Genomic DNA, 23,179 nt, shown 5'->3' on the forward strand with positions numbered 1-23,179 from the left:
TGCGCTCTGCCGTCACCCGGATGCAGGACCGGTGTTACGGTGTATTCCGTGACCTGTCAGATTAGGTGACCTCGATCGGAATATGAGCTGACAAAACGTTTTAAAACTGCTTGTGTTGACACCTGCTGAGAAAAAAGAAGAGCATAAATAGATTATACATTTTGATAGCTATCATAGCAAATTAAACCAATTTAAAATACATCAATATCCTTAAATTATTGTAAGTTTAATAGAGGGAGTGTTATTATTTCTAAACACCTATGTATGGTCATTTTGTGTGGCTCAAAATTAAATTATAATTTAAAAAAAATCCTCAAAAACAAAGTCCTTAATTTTTCCACAATCTTAACGTTTTTGGCGCTGTGAGCTCTTCAAACAATTTTTAGGTATAAATTTTTTTTTACATAGCAACACAAGGAATTCAGATAGCCCTGCGGCCCCCTGCTGGCTAAAGAAGAGTCCCGAGCAGCCTCAATGCTCGAGGGCTGGGAGGGAAGCAAAACCTTACCCCAGCGACACCTGTCAGACCTTTGAAGAGTGGTATAAAAGTGCAAACAAATAACGCAGGGAAACAATGGGAGACAATGTAGCCACAAGCATCTTTTACTAACGCCCTTTCCCACTGAAACGCGATATAAGGGTACTCCTCTGGTATTCTATTCCAATCTATTGTGCATGTCTGAAAAATAGGCCGTATTTCCTCATTCCTTATGTTCCCCAAGGAAGAAGATTGAGGTTATTTTGGCTCTGCAGAGAATTGGACACAAAGCTGGAAAACCTGGTTAAATATTCACCTTTGTGATATGTCATTCTTTTAATTAGCCCATTAAAAAACTTCACATGTGGGCATATAGTTTTATTTTAACTGATTCAGGAATTAAGCAGCTCCCCTTAAATGGTACACCTGACAAAGTCACGTGGAAGACACAAAAGACAGAAAATTGTCGAGTTAACCTAATGAGACATTAAAGCCATGGTCTTAGCAATACACGTTTAAAACGTCAGAGCCTTTTTGTAAATTCGATTTAAGACATTGTTTAGTTTTGGTTCTTTTCTGGATATAATTCTGTCAAAAGTTTTGTATTGACTTTCAATAATTTATCACATACAACACTGTGCAAAAAGTCTTGAACTGCTCCTATATTTTGCTTCCAAGGAGCCAGATTTTCTTGTACATTTTTACAATGGCCCAGACTTTCTGAATGTCAGAGCTTTGCCTTGCTGCTCTTTTGTCCATTTTCAGTCCAGTTCTTGTACCCGACCATTTTCAGAGTGATGTAATTTTAGACTTATGAATCATTCAAGCACAAAAAAAGCATCTAACACAAGATTACAGTGTTTTGTCTACACATAATAGACTTCTCGACACTTTGTTACCTGTTGGCTGTTGCAAAAACAAAACAAAACATATTGTATTCTCATTTCTTAAGCTTAATTTATTAACTCAGAATCTGTGCTGCTGTGCTTTGGATCATTGTCCTGTTTCGTTACCTAATTTCAGAAAGCTTTGACTTTCAGATAGATGGTCTCACATTCGACTCCAAAATGCTTTAGTATAAAGAGGAGTTCATGGTCAACTCAGTGACCATCATCAGCCCAATACCACTGTGTCTCACAGTTGGTATGAGGTATTTGTACTAATATGCTGTATTATATTCAGTGTTTTAGTATTTTCTTTTTTTATATACTGCATCGGCGTTTGGTTTTGATAAAGACCCCCACCTCCTATTACCATCCATACTACACCAAAGTACATTTTCTGTGAAGTAATGAAAACTTTACATTGGAAATTTATAATTACAGGACAGTCTCTACAAGGACTAATGTTACATGTTTTTCAGGTAGTCTCTGTCAAATCGTCTGTGTTTATAGAGGTAATTCCTATGAAACCTGTGAGAATGTACTTCGCATGTATGTCTACTTCTGCATTTTGGCTTAATTCTTGTTAAATAAGGGCATGGTGTAATATGTCATGTGTTGTTTATCTCAGGTTGTACTTGCCCAACTTGAAGGACCACATTATTATTATTATTTATAATGTCCTGATATGTAAAACCTTAGAATAGAAAGAGTGAGTACTTTATTTTTACCATAACTGTATGAACGTCAATTGTTCATACTGCTGGAAAAAAAAAGAATGCATACCAAATAATATAAATAAAAACATTTTCAGTGCAGTTTGTGGATTTAACAAACAGCACTGATAACAATCAAAAATAGAAATTATGGAGAAACTCAAATTTCAGACTTGATCTCTCGATCACTTTTGAATTTTTTTGTGCCTTCACCTAAAACTGGAAAAAGTTGAGTATTTGCATTTTATGCTACTTTAAATATTGCTTTTAAAAAAGTAGTAGCTTCATTTGGCACTGGTTATTTTGCAGATCATTACATGCAAAGCATCTGATTAGCTTATCCTTTAAACTGCTATAGATAACACTTAAATGCAGCAAATGTAGCTACAAATTTAAAAATCTGATTCAGAAACATGATGCGATGAAGCAAAGGATGTTGGTGGTTGATGGGGGAAACAGGACTGGTTTAGTACTGCCAATAACCCTTTAGAATCAGAAACAGGATTTTCAGATAGAATCAGTTCTCTCTCTCTCTGCGTTGATGTGGAGTGCAATACAAAAGAAAAAAACACTTTTCTCAAAGTGTCTTTGCACAGATATATTTTGTGCACTAGATGGCGTCATCTACTAGCAAAACTATTAACCTCTAAATCTGTATTTTGTTGTGTTTGAGAACTCGCCTTGTGACAAAAATTCAGAACCATGGACAGCAACGTAAGGATTCCAGACCGTCATCATGGAGCCCCTCGATGGTACAGGACGTGGTCAATTTAAAGGGTATTGTAGGTTCATTCATATTCTAGCATTTCTTTTCTTGCATTTATGGACTCGGGCACATCGACATACATAATGTAGGTGCAGGAGAATGTCTGCAAATGTCTGCTATTCAAAGACTTTTTCCACACAGGACATCATAAAATAGGTCACACAATGCACAATAGGAGACAGTGAGAGGCACAGCAAAGCTATGCACAAAGCTTTATGCTTTATAAACCTATTCACAAGTTTGACTAAATTGAAATTGTCATGCAGTCATGAATATATGAACGAAGCTGCCAGAGAAAATGCACGCCGGAGGGCTGATAAAACAGGGCAATATCAATAATGCACAAGTGATGGGATCTGTTGCTGGGAGTGAGGATCCCATCCATTCAAACTGTCATATTTATAAACAAGTTAAGGAGCGGGGCTTTTGTGTCCGATGTGAAAAAGTATTGGGGCCAGCATCCCTCTTTGACTTCTGAATGTAGGTCTCCAGAAACTGGGACATACATCCAAAATTAGCAGTTGTGTGTTACTTCTTCCATCGTTTTGCCTCAGGCACAATTGCCACATGAGGTAAACTACCTTGCTGGCTTTTATGCTGCAACTCCTTTGATCAGCATGTAGAAATCAGATGAATTCTTGTGTGTGTGTGTGTGGGGGGGGGGGGGGGATAAATATGGGAAATTATGGTGCCCATTTTTAACTTTTTAATCTATTTTGGGGGAAATTTATGGTAATGCAAATTAATGCCACGTCAACAACTGCTGATATAACGAAACATTATGTGATTATACTCCAAGGTTAAATCCATTCTCATGACACATCTGGAGAGAGTGGCTGAATTTGGACAAATGCTACTCTGAAAAGGTAACCAGCGGCAGGATGTAGAACAGTTCCCTTGCTGCACTGCAAGGACACCGAAAAGTAAAACTACAGGACAGCAAAGAACAGATTGGTGTGCAAAAATAACCTGAGCAACACAAAACACGTCAATGAGCAAGACAAGGTATCGTACATTGCACTGGTTTAAATGTCAGACTTTAAAGGCACTTTAATTTCACATTAATAGCATTAAAACAAACCACTCACTTAAAAGTTATTATTTCAAACGTATTCTGTTAAAACACCTTGTAACTGATTAAAGCATAAAATTTAAAAGCCTTCAAAAAGGTCATGGTGACATGATTTAAATGAACAAACTGTCCATGAAAAAGAGGTAAAAGGCAAGAAATATAATTGTTAAGTTGATCAACGTAGAATTAACCAGTTACTTTAGGCAGTGTAGCAATAACTAAACTAACGAAATAATGAACTTATAAGCCTGGTAACCTGTCGAGGGTGTGCGATGAATGGATGAGCGTGTCATTTACTTCCAAATGGTTTTATTTCAATCTCAGCCAGAATTTAGTGGCTGATATTTTACTTCATTGACACATACAGTCACATACACTCACTCTTCTGATATTTGTTAGATACATGCTAAATGCTCTGCTCCCAGTATAGCACACTGTGTACTCTCTGGGCATTTTCACAAATCTCTTTTCTCCAACAAAATCAGGTCATGCTGATAGCTTTCCTCTGCTTTTTGCCATATCAATCTGAGATGTCTTGCTTATGCATGGGTCTTAGCTCATCTTACTGCAAAAGTGATTAAGAGATAATTATATGCATGGGTTGCATAACAGACGAAGGCACAGTGGAAGCTGCAATCAAATAAAGTGTCATTTGATGAGGACTATTTCATGAAATATACATTTTCGCTGTTTTTCTGCATGGGAATAAACGTTAGATAGCTTGTGGCTCCTCATCATAGTAGGTCATTCACTAGCACGTCTTGGTTGTGCAGTGAGTGTCACAGGCTTTTCCCAGCAGGATGTGTATCATGCTGATCTGTTTATTATCCTGACTGGATCAGTGGTTTATCAGAGGAATGAGCTCATTGTCTCCACAGAGGTGTTTATGAGGCAGCCCACACATCCATAGATTATTGAGAAAATCGGCAAAGCAGAAATATGAATATAAAGCTACTGAAGCTTGGTGGCTTTCTGTCATAGCTTCACTGAGGCGGCTGTGGATTCATGTCCCAGCACCACAAACAGGTCAGGTTCTGTTTAACCAGCAGTAGCTTTAGTTTGGCTCTTTGTCTCAGAACAGTGATCTCCCGCAGCACAGTGACTGACTCTGACTCTCTGTGGGAGTCTGGTTCACTTTGATCCTATCCCAGTGGTGCTCTTCAGCGGACAGGCTGGTGTCACACAGCATTATTTGCTTGACAAGGAAGGCACCTGCCTCTTCAATATTTATATCTTCCTAAAAGAAAAGCAGGGAAGAACACGATTTAAAACATTGTGCGTGCATCCGCCGGGTTAAGTTTTTGGCTGCATGTGTTAATATTTTAACATATTTATATGAACAGGTTATATGCAGTAGCTGCAGTGATAAAGTTCACACATGCAATAAAGCCTGATGCAAGTCTAATGCAGGATCTCATGCAGAATGGATTCTTGTAATATGAATATTTTTAGATATAAAATCTATTAAATTAGTCAAACTGAATCCAATCCCTCAGATAATCAGTTAATGATCTGCTGAATATCCTAATGTTATTACTTCTAAACAGCCAACACTGACTGTTACTGAAGGCACATATTCCCCTTCTATGGTTGCACAAACCTTAGCAGAAGTCTCAAACCAGCCCAGGAAGCTGTTGTCTTTACAAAAGCTGTCCAGAGAGGACACCAAGGCTCCATCCCTCCCCGTCAGGTCGCATTTGTTGGCCAGCAGGACAGCAGGGATTGGTTGGCCACTGTCAAGACGCACTTTGGTATCCAGGTCTTGCTTCCACTCAGAGGCAGCCTCCAGGGTGCAGCTGTTTGTAATGTCAAAGACCACTACTGCTCCCATCGCCTCTTTGTAGTACACTCTGGACATGTTCTTAAACCTCTCTTGGCCTTGAGGGATAATAAAATTATGTGTGTAATGGATCCTTTTGCTCAACTTCTAATAAAACCTGGCTGCAAGTAGGAATGTGTCTTTTTTTCTCATGGATAGGCAGCTATTATTTCTTTTTGGTCTGAATTATCATGTCAAATCAGACTGCAACCTAAATGTTATGTAAGAACTGAGAGACTACTGATAATTTTCTGAAATAAAATCGTATGTTTCCATGGACACTGGCTAGGATTAAAATTAGCTCTGAGTAAAGAATGGATCAAAACAAAACAAAACACTGCAGTTTGACTTGAGTTTCCAGACACTAAAACATTCAGCAAACTTAAACTTAAATTTAACTTTAAAAATGTGTATAAAAGTTATGTCACCAAAAAATAACTAAAATATAATTTCCACAGTGGAAAAAATGCATTTGGATGAATTTTAAAAAAAATGTGCCATTTTGGAATATTATGTGCAAATAAAATGCTTTCCTCCAGAGTTCTTGTTTATTTAAAATATATTTTAGGCAAATAAGTGTACTTTCTATCATTTTAAATTTAAATGTACACTCAGCATCCACTTCATTAAGTACACCTTGCTGCTGGATTTGTGACATTTGTGACTGGAAGCAGTTGTAACAAGATGGGTTCACTGTGGACATAAAGGGGTGGCCATGGTCAACAACAATCCTCTGTAGGCTGTGGGGTTTAAAAAATGGAACTAAGAGGCCCAAAATGTGCCAAAAAAATAACCCACAGTAACCACAACCAGTCTGAATTGTTGATGAAAAGGCAGGATGGAGCCAGGTTTCCAAATTCTGTACCTACCTTCCAAAGGTTGCTGAAAAAATCAAAAGTCATCAGACCAGGAAATGTTTTTCCAATATGTCCATGTTTGGTGCGCCAGTGCAAACTGTAACTTCAGTGTTTTTACACAGGGTGTGGTCTTCTGCTGCTAAAGCCCACCTGCTTCAAGGTTTGATGTATTGCTTATTCACAGATGCGCCATTGAATATCTTGGTTGTAATAAGTGGTTATTTGAGTTACTGTTGTCTTCCTATTAGCTCAGAGGAGTCTGGCCTCTTTGCTGTCCTCAACAAGGCATTTTCACCCAGAGAACTGCCACTCACTGGATATTTTCTCTTTTTTGGACCATTCTCCCTAAACCCTATAGATGGTTTTTGGGGAAAAATACCAGTAAATCAGCAGTTTCTGAAATACTCAGACCAGCCTGTCTGGCACCAACACCCATACTACATCAAAAGTCACTTAAATCACCTTTCTTCCCAATTCTGATGCTCAGTTTGAACTTCAGCAGTTCATCTTTACCATTCGCATGCCTAAATGCACTGAGTTGCTGCCATGCCAATTAGACATTATGTAGAACATGTATACCTAATGCAGTGGCTAGTGAGTGTATCTCTGGTATACTCTATTCAAATACACATTATATATAAATAAATGTATCGAGATATTACTTTACTGCATTTAAAATGTTTACAGATAAAAGCTTTGGAGAAACTTTTTAAATAGTGTCGCAGTACAGTTTCTGCAGAGTTTATAAAATTAGATTTAGCCTGTTCATCCAGTATTTTTGTACAGGAATTTGCTTTATAGTTTTGAAACTCACCTCCAATATCCCAAAGCTGTAGTCTCACCACTGTCTTGGGATCCCATTCAATTGTCTTTAGGGCAAAGTCAACTCCAATGGATGCTTTGTATGTTTCATCAAAGCGTTTATTAACATAACGCATGACAATGCTGCTTTTCCCAACCCCCAGATCCCCAATGACTAAAACTTTAAAAAGCTTCTCTGTGGATAATGTCACCGAAATCCTTCCCATGCTGCGGTCCACGAGCTGACAGGCATCGAGACAGATAAAATATTCTTTTTCTAATAATTGTGTAAAACTAGGTCACATTTACACAGAGTTTAAAGTAAAATAACAATTTGTAGAAATAACAGTGTTACAACACTCTGCGTTACTCCATTTGTCACTACTTCCTATGGTGTCCCTGTTTTGAAATTTTTCCTTCAAACCAGAGCAATAAAAAGCTGACCTTTGATTTATAAATCACTAGCAGCCACGCCAAGAGCACAGAGCCACCTAATGTTTCAACTTGAAAAACATGAAAGACAAAAGCATAAAAAATATTTAATGTACTCAAATCAAACAAGTGCCCTTCAAAATTGTCGTCTACAGCAACTACCATTTCAAAACTGTAGATTTATTTTACACTGAACTTCATATAGCTTATATCGATGTATAACTAATGCATATAGTATCACTTTATTACACTATACGATTTTGATAGGAAGTTAAAGTCTAAATATTTAGGAAATGGATTGTTGTACACAACCAATCACACACAATATAAGCATACACAGCTACTCTCTTCTTTAATACTAACAATTCATATAGAATACCAAAATAAGATACACAATTCATACATTCACAATACAATAATATAGAGTTCTGAAAGCGGATGTCTATTTATAAAACATACAAGTTTAAAACTGGTTCAAATTGCCTCTCAAGACCATATAAATAAGATCAATGTACAAAAGAAAAACAAACGTGGCACTTGAACTTGTCCTCTGCTACATTCAAGGTACAGTGCAATTGTTTGGCAGTACTGTATCCATCAGAGATTCACAATATAATATCTTTTTTCACAATAAAGTTGGCATTTATTAACATTTTACCCTGCACTTCAAGCTTAAGTAGATAGTTTTATAGTTCTGGGGGTGTAACTCTTCTTAGCTGTAAAGCTGGATGCCACTTTTATGTCCATATACTAGACACAAAGCTACTATGAGCAGCTAGAAACATACACGAGAGTGACATTGACCTACTTTTCTATTTCTTGCCAAGAAAGTCAATGAGGGAGTTTTTTAAAAAAACAATTCTTGCTTTAAACCTCTACATTTGCCCGAAAAGGACATGATACGCAATGTGTCACACAAAACAAATTTCCTTATTATTAAAGTGAATAATTTTCTATTAGCTATGCTCATTAAGTTACCTTTAAAGTCCAAAAACTAATCAGATTGATACCTAATCTACATTTATCAAACAATATTTCATAAATATATATATACAGTTATTTTTCTCTCTAAAAGCTTATATTAGAAATATACAGTATGTCTCACCCTTATCATGTAAAAGCTATTAGGAGTGAAAAATGACTTGACAGACCACAGGATCACTTTTTCGTTATGTAAAATCATATACAACACATAAAAACGTATAGTACAAGCGTTAACATTTAGGGCGTGCCCTCACAGAGTTGAGGAGCTTTGCTTGTAGTCTCTGAAGATGACGGAGGCGTATGTGACATTGGGAGGTGTGCACAAAATCGACTCGGACACTGGCGAGTTGGGAAAGGGGCTCACTACAGCACCGGTGCAATCACGGAAAGGTGAGGGGGGCATCAGAGCCAGAGAGTCCTCTGTTGCTAATTTGACCTCAACAAAGTCCTCCTCGTCATGAATCTGGGAGTTGTTGTACATGTAGCCGTGGAGAAGGCCAAACTGCTCATTCTCCATTTCCTCCTCTTCTTCCTCCTCTAAAGGGAAGACAGGTTCCTCGTCAAATGGGTCGAGCTGCACAGGAAGGACAGGCTCCTGCTGGATGAGGTGAGCCTGATGGTACACTGGCATCCCACCACTGACAGCCTCAGGCATGCTTATCATATCACGGATCTCAGGCATGTCACTGTTGAACTTGCTCACCACCCCCTCCTCTTGCAGGCGGTCCATCACGACATGTTTGGGGGGGATAATGCTATTTTGCTGCAAAGGCTCGGGGGAATAGAGCTCCACTTCCTCGTGCACATCTTTTTTCAGCCCACTGGCAGGCATTTGCCCGTGGGCTACCATAGGGGGAGTGTCAGGGGAGTTATAATGGACAGGGTCACTCTCGTCCTCCTCAGCCACATTGTACAAAGTTTTAGTGCTGAGGTCTGAGAATTCCAGGCCCGTGTTATGGTAGGTATTAGTTAAGGGTTTGATGACAGCCATCTGATTGGAACCTGCTTCCTGTCTCTTCACATGCACTGACAGTCTGTGCCACATGTGATCCCCTTTTGGAGGATGTCTTGCACCTGGTTCAGACCATGACACAGACTTTCCATTAGAACTATGAACAAAATAAAGACGGCTGTTACTTCATAGGAACCCAGAAAAGTGGAGACAGAAAGAGCATTTCTGCTTCATGTAAAAAACTAATGTCATTATTTTTATTTGATTTGATTTTTTTAAAAATATTGTCAGTATTACAGGGTATCTACAGGTTTTGAATATAACATCTCAAAAGAAACACCTTAAATGCTATTGAAGCCCTGGAGAAACCCTGCATTCTGTATTAGGGATCTAATTTGCCATCCCTTAGCACACAGAGATGCTTGTTTTAATTTTAATAACAGATCAAGGGCTGAACTGGCTGTGTGAATTGGGTACTGACCTATATCCGTCACAGTTTACAACAGGTGTCCCTAGGAAAGTGAATACAGTAAGACATCACGTTCCCTTTGAGAGGGAATTACAATAAAACCAGCATCCCTGAGGTGCCTCAGGAGCAGGACTCACAGACTCAATTAATGAACCTACCTGCCATTTCCAGTGTTCTTTTTCCTCTTGAACATGTTCAACAGGCTGTTGCTTCGGCAAGCAATTTTACCGTCGCCGACATGCATGCGCACCGCATCGGAGGTGGTGAATGCGCTGCGCACGTTCCTCTCAGGTTTGGCGATAATGATGTACATCTTTGGAGTGAACATGCACCCCAAAGCTACAGTCACGCTGAGGCTCACAGAGAAGGACGTAGTGATGATTTTGTAGTTGCTGCCAAAGTAGATTGGCACAAACGCCAGCCAGATTATACATGTGGTGTACATGGTGAAGGCAATATATTTGGCCTCATTGAAATTTGCAGGGACGTTGCGGGTCTTAAAGGCGTAATAGGTACAGCTCATGATCAGCAGGCCGTTGTAGCCCAGTGGAGCTACAACACCAAGGTTACTGGTGTTGCAGATCAGGAAGACTTCTCTGATGCTGGGGTAAGATTTGACGGGTTCAGGAGGCTCCATGATGATGAGGGTAATTTCCAGTGTGAGCTGGACACTTATCAGGATGAAGGCGATGACCACCTGAGCCCAAGCGCTCATGAACCTCGGCTTCCTCGTGCAAATCTTCTTCTTGCTGCCCGCCAGGATGCGAGCGATGCGATTGGTTTTGGTTACCAGGGCTGAGTAGCACATGGCAGCTGAGAGTCCGACGAGAAGTCTCTGGAGGTAGCAAGAGGCCACGGTGGGTCGGGCGATGAGAGTGAAAGGGCACAGATAGCCCAGGAAGATCCCTGCAAGGATGATGTAACAGAGCTCCCGGCTGGAGGATTTGACCACTGGTGTGTCGCGGTACAAGACAAAGATGAAGGTAACAAATGATGTTACCAGGATGCCCAGACAGGAGAAGACCACCTGGATAATGGACTCTGGATTTCTCCACTCCAGATAGCGTAGAGTGATCGGCTCACAGCCTGAAAAGGGGAAAAACACGGGTTATAAAAACACAGCCACAGTATACTAAAAGCTGGCCAACTCTATACATTTTTTATCCCTTTAGCACCAGCTCTGGGGATATATTCATGATTATTTAGAGAAACGTAGTTAAATAAAGGGTCATTTTCAATGAAAAGTCTAATAAATTAACGTTGTACTGTATGGACACATTAGAAATTAATAAAATCCATCTTTGCCTGAGAAAATACAGTAAGTCTCAAAGTAGGTTTTTAGTTCAACTATAAATAAGCCTCTTTCTACTCAGCCATGGCAAGGCTGGGCTGCAGCCAGCAGAGGAGGGGTGCTGGTGCAGCAGGACAAAATAACTAACTGCTTTTTCATGGATCCAAATAAGTTCGCCTCTCTGCCTCATGCTGAGAACACACTCTGAATGTCTAATTCATGTTGTGTTATTTATTTATTGTACAATGCCAAGAGGTAGGGTTAGAAAAGTGCACAAGAATATTTTTATATCCTTCTTTGTGCTACGCATTATGCTGTTTTCATGTGTATCCAAACATCCGTGGCTGTAAAAATAAAAAATGAAACAGCATGGAGGGAAGGATGATCCTATTAAGCAAGTGTCTTTGAAAGCCACAGAAGACCTTTGAAAGTGGGCCAGAAGAGTGGTAAGTGAACTAGGGCTGCTGTCGGATAAAATGGTGAAGATGATGAATGGCTCTCAGGTGTCATGGGAAAGCAATGAAAATAGGACAGAACAGGTTTGTGAAATAGCGCTGCAAAAATCTTAGCGGGACAGGCTGTACAGGGTGCAGGTAAGAGGAGGGGAAGTAAAAGCTTGGAGGAACTTAACTTTTTAAAAAAACTGCCTCAGATAAGCCAGAAGAAACTCTTCTTATCTCTGCAAGCATCAGTCGTGCAGCAGAAACATACCCTGTGGCCACTGAAGCAACCTAAATTCATCTAAATTTAATTGACAAAACTGCAGAGCAGCAAAATTTGCTGTGTGGATCAGATGAATCACTTTGTCTAGGATCTTTTTTTGTATACTGACTGGAGCATTGGTGATTTCAAGAAGCTGGTAGACATTATCTAAAATGCATTTATTTACTTTTTAATTGAGAAACCAGAAGATAGTGTTTTTTTGTTTGTTTTTTTTTTTTTTTAAGCTTCAAATTGTGTTTACTAAGATTCCTTTGTGAAATAGGCTATAAAATCACCCCTTTGTTCACTGATTTACTAATATAGTGTGTATAATTTTTGTGAGGACTGCTACACACGTCATAGTATATTAGGACCCTTTGAAACCCTTTCAGTTTATATTCTAATTAAACATCCAAGTATAACATGTAAAAAACTGACCTTTAGAGGTGTTGGTAGGTTGATTAAATTTCCTTTTCCCTTTTTCCTATTTAACTAATCTCTAGAAAAATCCAGTAGGGTCCTGTGCCAGGCCCTGCACAGTATTTAAAGCAGCTAAAGATTTACACAAGCGGATAAGTGAAGAGTGCAAGCAAACCTTCCAGTTCTTTGTCAGGCCACCAGCCCAGGTCACAGGCCTTGCACGTGAACTCATCCTGGACGTACTCATTGTCTTTGCAGGCAGTGCAGATCCAGCAGCAGCTCACCTCTCCCTTCCTTATCACCTGGTTCATAAAACATGCAAGGTAATCAAAAGTAAAAATACTCTTCTAAAGGTAACTATATTTATCATGGATGTATTTTGATGTCCAAGGAAGGCCAGATCTACATAAATATTTAAATATTTGTTTTCAACACAGTAAAAACGAAGATAGAAAGGTTCAGCATAGGGAAAAAGACATGAGAAAAAACACCAAACATAAACACAACCTCAGATTAACAACACCACATGATATGTCACACAGTGTCATCATTTATTTGATGAAAACTAAGCAAAAATGCAGAAGCACTGTGTAACCCCATGGTTTAATAGCGTGGAGAGCCGTGTTTATGAAGCAATAACTTGAAGTTATCATTCTTTGCATGGCTTTATCATTCTCTCACATCATTGTGGCAGAAGTTTGACCCACTTTTCTTTACAATGTTACTTCAATTCATTCAGGTACAATGTTGCCAAGCTAACTATTCATGTGCGAGATGAACAATGTGGGGCCTACTGTGTTTTGTAAAAACTTTACACAAATACCTCATACAAGTGTGACGTAGAGACTGAACAACAAAGATGTAACAGGGACGTTTGATCACAAGATGTACAAGATCCGAGCTTAACCTTGATTTCTCCTTTGGAGCAGGGCTCACTGCAGACAGAGCGGACCATCTCACTGCGGTTCATCTGGATCATGTCATCATCGATACTCAGCATGCCCTCGTGCCAGGAGCCGATGTTGATGTAATCATAAACACTGGTCTCCACATGCTGAAAGTTCATGATCTCATACCTGATTGTGGAAAGAAAGAAATGGCTCAGAGGAAGATCTTTCACCATTGCTGATAGATGTTATGTTTACTGGTATTTCTTAGGTGGATCATAATCTCTCAGCATAAAAGAAGTCACTGACCCTTTTACTACATATAATTTGGAGAATATTTAACTTCATTTCAATGGCTTAACCATAAACTTTGTGATTTAATGACATGAACAGACTTACATGAGAATACCGTATGTGGCTTACTTACTGGAAGTTGTGTGCTGTTATGATCACGATTGTGCTTTAGATCAGCCAATAATCACCAACCACTTTTCTAGAGATGCCTATTCAACTGCTCACAAAAACATATATCTAATCAGCCGCATCACATGGAAGCAACTCCGTGCATTTAGTCGTGTAGAGAACCTGGTGGGTTTTTTTAAGTGATTTTTAAGTGAAAGTGATTTAAGTGACTTTGAACCTAGTGTGGCTTGTGGTGCCGGATGAGCTGGTCTGAGTATTTCAGAAAATGCTGATCTACTGGGATTTTCCCACAAAACCATGTCTAGGGTTTACAGAGACTGGTCCAAAAAGAGAAATACCCAGTGAGTAAAAAGTCCAACAGTCCACTATACCAGCTTTGGGATGTGTTGGAATGGGAGATTCACATCGTAGAAGTACAGAAAATCTGCAGCAACTATGTGATAATATTGTGTCAACATGGACCAAAATCTGGTCCAACCCACTAGCAAGGTGTACCTTGGTTAATGGTGTTGCTAGTGGGTAAAATATCCAGGGAGCGTAGTGCCTCAACTTACATTTATCAGCAGTTTTTAAAACATTACATTTATCCTGTTTTAATCACCTTCTCACTTGTTCTCTGTTACTGAATAGTGAATATATTGCATTTTTTCCCTTTAAGCACTGGTGGTTCACTGCCTTCCCCTGGGTGAAATTGAAGGTCAGTTAATGCTGTCTTAATTAAACTACTTTTTCTAAAAATGTCTAAAAAAATTCCTTTCACCTAAAACAATAAGAAAAGTGGGTTTACCTTCCAGGAGAATCGCCGTTCTCATCAAACCATATGTCCTCCCCGGACACGCCTGTGAAGGATGTCTTCAGAAGGAATTCCAGTAAGTAGCTTCCATCAACAGGCTTCATGGCATCACAGAGCCCCACGTGGCCGGGACAAAGGTGAGAGTGCATATCGTGCAGCCCGTGGGCCATCGCATTGATGGCATTGATGACGAAGCCCATCTTGCTGTCTTGCACGTAGTTGTCCTCCAGACTTTCATAACCTGCCCACACATGAGAGAACAGTAAGGATTCATCTTCAAGACAAACATACAGGGAAAGACTTACACGAGGTGCTTTATTGCTGCAAGCAGAAGCATCTTATGTGGTTAAAGTTTACATTTCTACATTTCAGGTATACCTAATATCTTGTCTAGCATGATGTAACATATTACAAAGGAGTGATAGGGTGCTCACAGATCCATTCTTATAACTGCTCTCTAAATTCAGCCAACAAGCCACATGTATCTTTGCCTCTGTGGGATACTGCTTTAAAAGAACTGGAAGCCTTGGAAGATGGCTTCAAATAATCCTTGTTACCATGGCAAGACTGTTCATTTCTGCAGTCATGAGTCAGGATTCAATTAGAGTTGGCCTAAAACTATAGAAACCACTGAGAATCAGTCTCCTCAAGCAGAAAAACAAACCAACACTTATTTGAATCTTTTCTGTTCTTATTGGGGGTTTTTCTCAGACGAACGGGATGAATGAATGAGACAAAAAAATATTTGGAAGCAAACACTGTGTGATGTTCAGACACACCCTATCAGTTCAGTGTAATGCAAGCTACAAGCAGAGTAGCAGTTTATCAGTTGCATTGTATTAAAGTATAACAAGCTACATCATGCATTCACTGTGTTTTGGTAAAACTGGGAGCCAGGCACAGACCCGTCATAGAGCTAGAGCACTGGCAGGTGAGGTAAAAGAAACACCGATTGTCTTGTTGCATCTGTGAAACCTACGGTCCTGTCACTCTCTACTATGCTACTTAGTCATGTACCACCAACCTAAACACTGATGCACACAAAGCACCCCCTGCCATAGGAGCTGCTTCCTCCACACCTGCTTAAGTAACTGTACTCGAAATTTTGCACCTTCTAATTGTGGGCAATACAAAAAAGTTTTTGCCATTCAGGCAACATCCCTTCTGAAATATTCACATATTAATTTGAAGCTTACACCTGCTGTAGTTTTGTCATGTTTGAGCCTTGTTTTCTGTCTTGAATTCCTAATTAATATATTCAAGTTTTGAGTTTATTTTTTGGTCCTCTTGTTATTCCCGTGTGTTTGTATATTTTAAAGCAAGATGGTCCTCCCTGAGACTGGTTCTGTTGAATATTTCTTTCTGTTAAAAGGGAGCTTTTCCTTCCCACTGTTGCCAAGTGTTTGTTCATTGGGGGTTATTTTTGTGATGGCATTTTCTCTTACTGAACTACATTTCCTTTCATAATATATGAAACACAAAACCAGCTTAACCACACAATGGGAATATCATTTGCGATGCAGACAGCAAAGAACATCTATATTATATCCTGTGATTGCTCCTGAGCATTTGTGGAAATGCAGCTGTTAGGAAATGCAGGTAATGTGCCCGTTGAAAACAAAGTCCGAACTTTGTATCCATGTAAGTCTGACACGAGGGTCGGATGATACCAATAGGCTGACACATTGCTGGATAATTTCTACCTGAGAAAAATGCCAGTAAGGAACAAACAAATAAAAAAGCAGAGGCAGAAGTCTCTCACATGTCATTCTTTGAGGCTCAATATTCAGACTGAATTTCTTATATGCAGAGACAATTAAAATTAGTGCTGCAACTGAGGACTAAGGAAAACAATGCCCTAAATCATCACAAGAAAACAGCAAAAGAAAGCAACATGTTTAGAGTCTGTGCTAATCACAGATAGCATCAATGGTACAAACAGTTCACCAGAACATTTTGGTCTGTACAGCCAAGCAAAGGTCTAAAGATTACTTCAAGCGTTTACACCGACCATCAATGTCATACTGTCCAGCTGCCCAAAACATTCCTCAGTCGCCATCTTTTCCAGGACAAAGCCAGATATATATGTACATCCACAGGAAGTTGTGGCGTTAACAGGTCTTATCTCCTAACTCAGCAGCGAGGGCAGTAATGAGCAACTGAGGAATGCAGGGTGACACTGAGGACAGCAAGAGATGCTGAAGCACTACCATCAAAACCTGCTGCACGCAAAACTTTAAAACTACATCCAGAACCTAAGAAAAGTTACCACTCCTATAATATAACATTTTTCCAAAAGTGCACGAATGACCAGTGAGTAATTTAGAAGTCTGAAATCAAAGTTTGCTTTTGGATATATGAAAGTTGAACCTTATTTTAAGCACTGCAGAATTCTTTGTTTTTAAGTGCCATTAATCTGTCATTAGGATTTCAAGCTTGAAAAGCTTTAATCTTCACATCTATATTTCATAATTGAAGCTGAGATTGTGATCATTAGACAATAGAAATGTGCAGTAGAGAAAAAAGATGTATTTATTTATTTTATCTATTAGGAATAATGTATTAACAGATACCTATGCCCGTCTAAAAGCAAGCCTCTCTAATCTGCAACTATGTAGGAACTTGACACTTTTGGGCTAAACTTGAAAGTTTTTCGCCCATTTCCTTGAGTTTAAATTTATACTAATGCAAACATATACTAAAATTGTGAATGGAAAACAATCCCACTATAATCACACCATGCTGAATATCTGCCACCAGATACCTTTTTATGACACTTTAAGGTGGAAAATTACAGCATGTCTCCTCGGATGGAAACACACTCACATAACACATATATGTATTATGTGTACAGTTAAAAAAATATTAATTGACAATGCGATTCATGTCGTCCACTATTATTAATAGTAGCAGTAGTAGCATTACTGTTACACTGTTGGTTAAAAGTATGTCATTGTTCAATCCCTGTGGGTCTTTTACAGATTCAGAAGTAATAGGTCAGGTCAAGTCAGCTAATGTTAGTACTTCTACTAGTTATAGGTTATAAGTCAGGCTCATCAGGCTGTGAGCATCTCTTACTGGCTTGCAGAACATTTAACCTAAAAATCAGGTATGTCAGAGTTTTTGGAAACAACTTATTATTCTTAAGGAGCAGGAATGCAGATGATTGGTGTTTGCCCTGATTTTAGCATTTTATACATTCATTTGTTGCATGTTTTCTCAGCCATACTGTCAGTCTATGCAGTCGGTGAGACAGAATTTATTCTGTCCTATCCCGCGACATTTATAACAGCGTGGTGGCTTTCGCGAGTGTCATCCATTGCTGACGTGTTTGTTGCCACTTGTGTTAAATCACGTAATGATCGCTAAAAAGGACTGCTGGGAAACTAACTGCCTCTGCAAACAAACACATCAACAGTAAATTTAGTTGGGTAGCAGCTGGGTGAGTGTCCGATGGGATCTGCTGGTGATGACCTAGTTTAACAGCTCCTTCGCTTTGACGCTCGCCGCACTCCTCTGAGCTGTATGAGCTTCAGTCATGATGCAATGATGTCATGATGTGAGCATGCAAGCAGAGGACCAACTGCTGCACGTCGGGATTAGTCGGCTGCATGACAAGTGAACCTTCTCTGTGTATTTCATGGATTAAACTGTGCAGAGAAAAGAAGAAAATGGATCCCAGCGTATGCATTACCTGCATGTTAACTGCTATTTCTGTGGCTACATGCAATTAAGCGAGTTCCCATCTCACTCAAATGTTATTGGGCTGTTTTATGCGACTGTCTTAAGGCTAGAAAAGGTGGGACAGCACAAAGTGTGAGCAAACAAGACCCAATTGTTGCGCTTTCAGTGCACAGGAAGAAAAACATCCCAATAGCTTCATATATTAGAGGTCAACTGAGATTAATTGGAAATGTAATAGAAAGAAAAAAGATTATCAGCAATGCATTTACATTTTCCCAGCATGTGATAAAACCTTAATGTCAGTCAACCTCTATGTATATTTCCAAAGTGAGGAGCATTATGGTTCCATTAAAAAGTATTCACTCACCATGTTGGAGTTCTACACCAAAATAAATAAATAGATATACATATAAATAAAAATAAAATAAAACAAACAACAACAAAAAAAACAAATGTTTGCAGGACAGGACAAATCACTATATCTCCACCTATACCTATGTGAATAACTGCTATTAAATAATGATGCTTCATAAAAATGAATAAAAGCAGAAATATGTGTCATATATCAAAGAAATCCTTGAAAATAATGTGCAAAGGAAAAAAAAGATGCAATGGCAAAAACAAATTCCCAAAAGTATCTTTATAGCTTAAAGTCAAAAAATGTTTTTTTTTTATTTTTGCTGCATGCAACAGTTTATATTTACGTTTATCAACATGTTCAAATAGGCTCATTTTAAAATAACTGATTTTAAATTTGGGGAGCTTGAGAAACATCTTCATCCCCATAAAACGTAAAGCTTAAGATTGAAAACGTAAATATATAGAGGCTTTTATTTTAAAAAGAAAAACATATGAGTGGTGTATAAAACAGTTATGTCTTGGAAACATGCTTGTTGAGCATTGTTTCGAGAAATTAACAGATAATGCATTAGCTCTGTTATATGTGAAAGGATTTAGTTTACCTAGATCATCATCCTCTGTAAAGCCAAGTGTCACAGAAATGAACAATATAAAAAAAATATGTGTTACTGGATTGACTTAGAGAGAATTTTACCCTCTGGCAGTCTAATTCATATTTAAATAGCGTGTTCCAGTTTGTGGGGCCCTTTTGGCATCATCCTTTGGGCATTGAACGCATCAGAACAGTTGAAAAAGACAAGCAGATGTGCACGCTGGCATAAAAATGGAAACCAGAAATAAAAAAAAACTAAACAAAGCAAAGAAACAGCAGGAAAACATCATAATTGCTTGACGAGTTGTTTAGCTACCTGAGCAGTTTCGTGCATAATTCAAGTTCTCTTGCGGGTGTCCGGGAAGGCGGCACTGAAACCGGTACTGCCAGAACTCTGGAAACCATGGGTTGCGGGTGTTGGTGCTGAGCTTGAGCCTCAGGAAGTAGTCGTCGAATGAGGAGACCTCTTCAGAGTGCAGCTTCACGGTGATGCCTCCCACAGCCTCCTGTTCGTACCCCTCCACCACCTCGACTCGGTCTGCCCATCCATCACTGCAGAGAGAAGGAGGACACTGTAATCATTTCTACTTAAACTAGACACCCACTTGCTGCATTGTATGTCTAAACATTATGTCAGAGCTTAAAGCATTGCAAAATCTTTCCTCCTGACCTTTCAAAACCCATAATATTATAAATAAGTAATGAATTATATCTCTTTTGTGGGAAAGAGAAGAGAAAGAGAAGGATTTAATCAGAGACAGTTAAATTGATGTAGTTTCCAAAGCTCTGTTATCAAAGGAATACCTTTTGCAACCAACAAAATATCAATACACAACCTAAAACCTGCCAAGCATTCAAACCTAACCCTAAAGGCTATCTCCAGCTACTGCATTTTTATAATTTAATAACAAGTCACACAATATTAGTCAGCATCTGGCAAGACAAAAATAACAAACTGTTTTATGCTGCCGAGCTCCAAAAGTCAGCGCACACTAAATCCTGAAGAAAAACAACATCTCCCTTTTGTTTTCCTGACTTTGTTTCCCTTTCAGCCTCCCCGCTGAGGGGCGTGGAGTGCTCGCTGTACTTGCTGAAAGAAGAAGAAGGAAAAAAAAAGCCTCAGTCCACAGACACAATCACAAGTCTGGCGAGAATTCGCAGATTAGTACTGCGGCTCTGCAATCTGCCCTGGAGAGAAACAAACTCCCACCCAACACGCAGACTCTAGAGCCCTAAGTGTCAAAGCTGGTCATAACTCATATTTATAGCTTTATACTCAACACTTTGAAAGTCAGTTCAGCATCTGATCCTGTTGCAAAAGGTCATGCAGACAAAAGAGACTTTTGGATGCTCCAGATTTAAATTAGATTAAATCAAAACCCCATTTCTCATTCATTTCAGTTGCAAATGTGTTTTCTAGCAGCATTATGCAGTGTAGGATCAAGTCCTTGATATATTCTTGTGGCATTGTACGTCTCAGCGGGTGAAATGAAAGCTGAGAAAAGGGAATATGAGAGACTTTAAACTGAATATTCCAGTGATGATTTGACATAAAACAGCGTCTTAAAATGCAGCGACACACTGAATGGAAAACAAAACATTACAGATCAGTGACGACCTGAAGAAAAACTTCAACCCTTCAGTCCTTCTAGCCACAAAGAAAGGGAATCTGGTGGCACATTAGCTGCACAGAGCATTTTACTGTCATGGTTTAGGTCCACTTGCTTGTAAATCAATCCAGCTATTTTAACAGATTACCTCTATCCTATGATGAAACATGTTTATCCTGATGATGAAAGCAACCTCATGTGATGATGGCACTGGAGATGGTCCACCTAAAAGACCACAGGTGAATACATCTTTTGACACTCTGCGGTTGAATACAGACCAAGCCGGGGAGTGGGTGATATATTCATCTACATGCTGCAGACAGCTTACTCCCATACACAGAGAAACAGCTGCAAGGTCAAGATCACCTTCTCTGATTTCTCAAGTGCATTTAACCCAATTCTTTTTCTACTGAGAGGATGATTTGTAAACTAGTCTTGGAGGAATCATCTGCTTCTACATGTGAATAAGATCAGAGAGGTGGTGATCAAAAAACGATGACCCGTGTCTAACTTGTGACAGGATTTTGATGTGGTGGAGAAGAGCAAGTAACTGGGTGTCCACATCTACAGCGGGCTCAATAGGAAGACCAATACAGGCTGTAAACAAAGAGGTGATGAACAGGCTCTATTTCCTGAGGAAGCTGAGACACGTGCAGCGAAATGCTGGAGATCTGTGACGAAGGCGAAGGGGAGCAGCATCGGACCTGGGTCTGGGATTGGCTGCAAACTGGACACTTTTGAAGCTGTGCTGGGGAGAAAGTCACTAACAAACAGTTACTCATCATGGAGAATCATTTCCAGCCTCTGGATTCATTACTGGACAGGCAGAGAAGCACCTTCTCTAACAGACTGATTCAGCTCTGCTGCACAAGGACAGATACAGGAGCTCTTTCTCACAATACAACAAATATAACTGGAAATATGGAACAAATAACATATTTATGGTTCTCATTCATTTAGCTATTGGGTCAAAGCTTGGGTCACTGGATAGTTTGATAATAATAATGTGTTATCAACACATTTAAATCCAGCTGAGCACCTGTGGGAGATTTTGGACTATCATGAAAACAGTAAATGAGGAAAGACAGAACTCCAGCAGGCTTACAGATTTTGAGATTCACTGCTAAAGTGTTCCAAAGCTGTTCTAGTTTTGTCCAACACCTTATTAAGAAATGTATTTTGGTGTCTTATCATTATTATTATTATTATTAGTAGTAGTAGTAGTAGTATTACCTGCCTTTACATATGTTTGGTACTAACTCAAATTTGCAAAATTCCAATATTCTTGCAAGTTATAAAAACAAAATAAAAAGATAAATATCTGCAACACTGTTACACCATGCCACCACCCTGAGCTACAAGGCAAGATGGATCTATGCTGGCAAAGTTGTCTCAATTTTCTGTTGTTGATGAGAATCGTAGCCTCAGTTTCCTGCTCTTAGCCCAGCTAGTGTGGTTTTCTGCTGCTGTAATCCATCACCTTCAAGTAGATACATATTCTGCATTCAGAGATGCTCTTCTGAAGACTTCATCTGGCACCACAAACCAATCACTAAATCCCGTTTCCCCTATTCTGATGTTTAATTTGAACTTCAGCAGGTCGTCTTGACCATGTCAACATGGCTAAATCCATTGGGCTACTGCTGTGTGATTGGCTAATTAGATATTTGCATTAATGAGCAGTTGGAGAGGAGGCTGGTGAGTGTAGCATACTGATATTAACGGTAACGGTTGCTGGGATCGCATTTTCTGCTCATCAGCTTTGGAGAGTAACACCATGTGGAGGTGTGGTCCCTGGCTCAGCTCAGGAGTGGAGCAGTGAGCTCAAAGGGGCGGTGCTGGGAGGCAGGTGAGGCGACAGGTAATGGCGTTTGACTGATGACGGGCTCTGTTTCTTTTATAGTGAAGGAAGAGATGAGCAGGAGAGACTGAGATCTGGACTGAGACTGTTTTCTTGTTGTGCAACTGTTAATAAAAGTGAAACTAGTGAGCACAACTATTGTGTGTGTTGTGTGCCTGTACACACAGCCTTAAAAGATGAAACAATAAGAAGAGGGCTTTAACATTTAAACAGACATTTAAATCTGGTCCAAAACAATTAAATACCCTTCAAAACAGAATATTTAAAAATATTGTATATATTACACAAACCCATCCACAGGACAAAAATAGCACTTTTCCGACTTCTAC

At 39.3% G+C, this 23,179-nt stretch overlaps 2 protein-coding genes across 3 annotated transcripts in view; both read right to left on the reverse strand.

The window, feature by feature from the left end:
• Positions 1-3,720: 3,720 nt before the first annotated feature.
• rab32b (RAB32b, member RAS oncogene family) lies at positions 3,721-8,045 on the reverse strand. Its single transcript, XM_085143142.1, has 3 exons — positions 7,404-8,045; positions 5,514-5,791; positions 3,721-5,150 (listed from the first exon to the last, which is right to left on the reverse strand). The coding sequence occupies exons 1-3, from the start codon at positions 7,615-7,617 to the stop codon at positions 4,986-4,988; spliced, it is 657 nt and encodes a 218-aa protein (XP_084999268.1). The 5' UTR covers positions 7,618-8,045; the 3' UTR covers positions 3,721-4,985.
• Positions 8,046-8,149: 104 nt separating this feature from the next.
• grm1b (glutamate receptor, metabotropic 1b) overlaps positions 8,150-23,179 on the reverse strand; it is a 31,501-nt gene continuing 16,471 nt past the window's right edge. Inside the window, exons 4-10 of one of the 2 annotated variants that reach the window (XM_085143135.1) lie at positions 19,696-19,931; positions 19,390-19,404; positions 14,738-14,984; positions 13,548-13,716; positions 12,816-12,942; positions 10,386-11,313; positions 8,150-9,915 (exon numbers count right to left, since the gene is read on the reverse strand). In XM_085143135.1, the coding sequence (XP_084999261.1) occupies positions 9,057-9,915; positions 10,386-11,313; positions 12,816-12,942; positions 13,548-13,716; positions 14,738-14,984; positions 19,390-19,404; positions 19,696-19,931 (2,581 nt within the window). In that variant the 3' untranslated portion in view covers positions 8,150-9,056. The remainder of the gene's footprint in view (positions 9,916-10,385; positions 11,314-12,815; positions 12,943-13,547; positions 13,717-14,737; positions 14,985-19,389; positions 19,405-19,695; positions 19,932-23,179) is intronic. The other variant, XM_085143136.1, reaches the window with a different exon arrangement.

Source organism: Neolamprologus multifasciatus, chromosome 19 (assembly GCF_963576455.1).
Source record: "Neolamprologus multifasciatus chromosome 19, fNeoMul1.2, whole genome shotgun sequence".
NCBI lineage: Eukaryota > Metazoa > Chordata > Actinopteri > Cichliformes > Cichlidae > Neolamprologus > Neolamprologus multifasciatus.

Excerpts from the sequence above, each read along its gene's own strand:
- rab32b (XM_085143142.1), bottom strand. The coding sequence starts at position 7,617 with ATGGGAAGGATTTCGGTGACATTATCCACAGAGAAGCTTTTTAAAGTT. Across the intron at positions 5,792-7,403 it reads ACAGCTTTGGGATATTGGAG|GCCAAGAGAGGTTTAAGAAC; the intron begins GTGAGTTTCAAA and ends TTATCCCTCAAG. Across the intron at positions 5,151-5,513 it reads GGTTTGAGACTTCTGCTAAG|GAAGATATAAATATTGAAGA; the intron begins GTTTGTGCAACC and ends CTTTTCTTTTAG.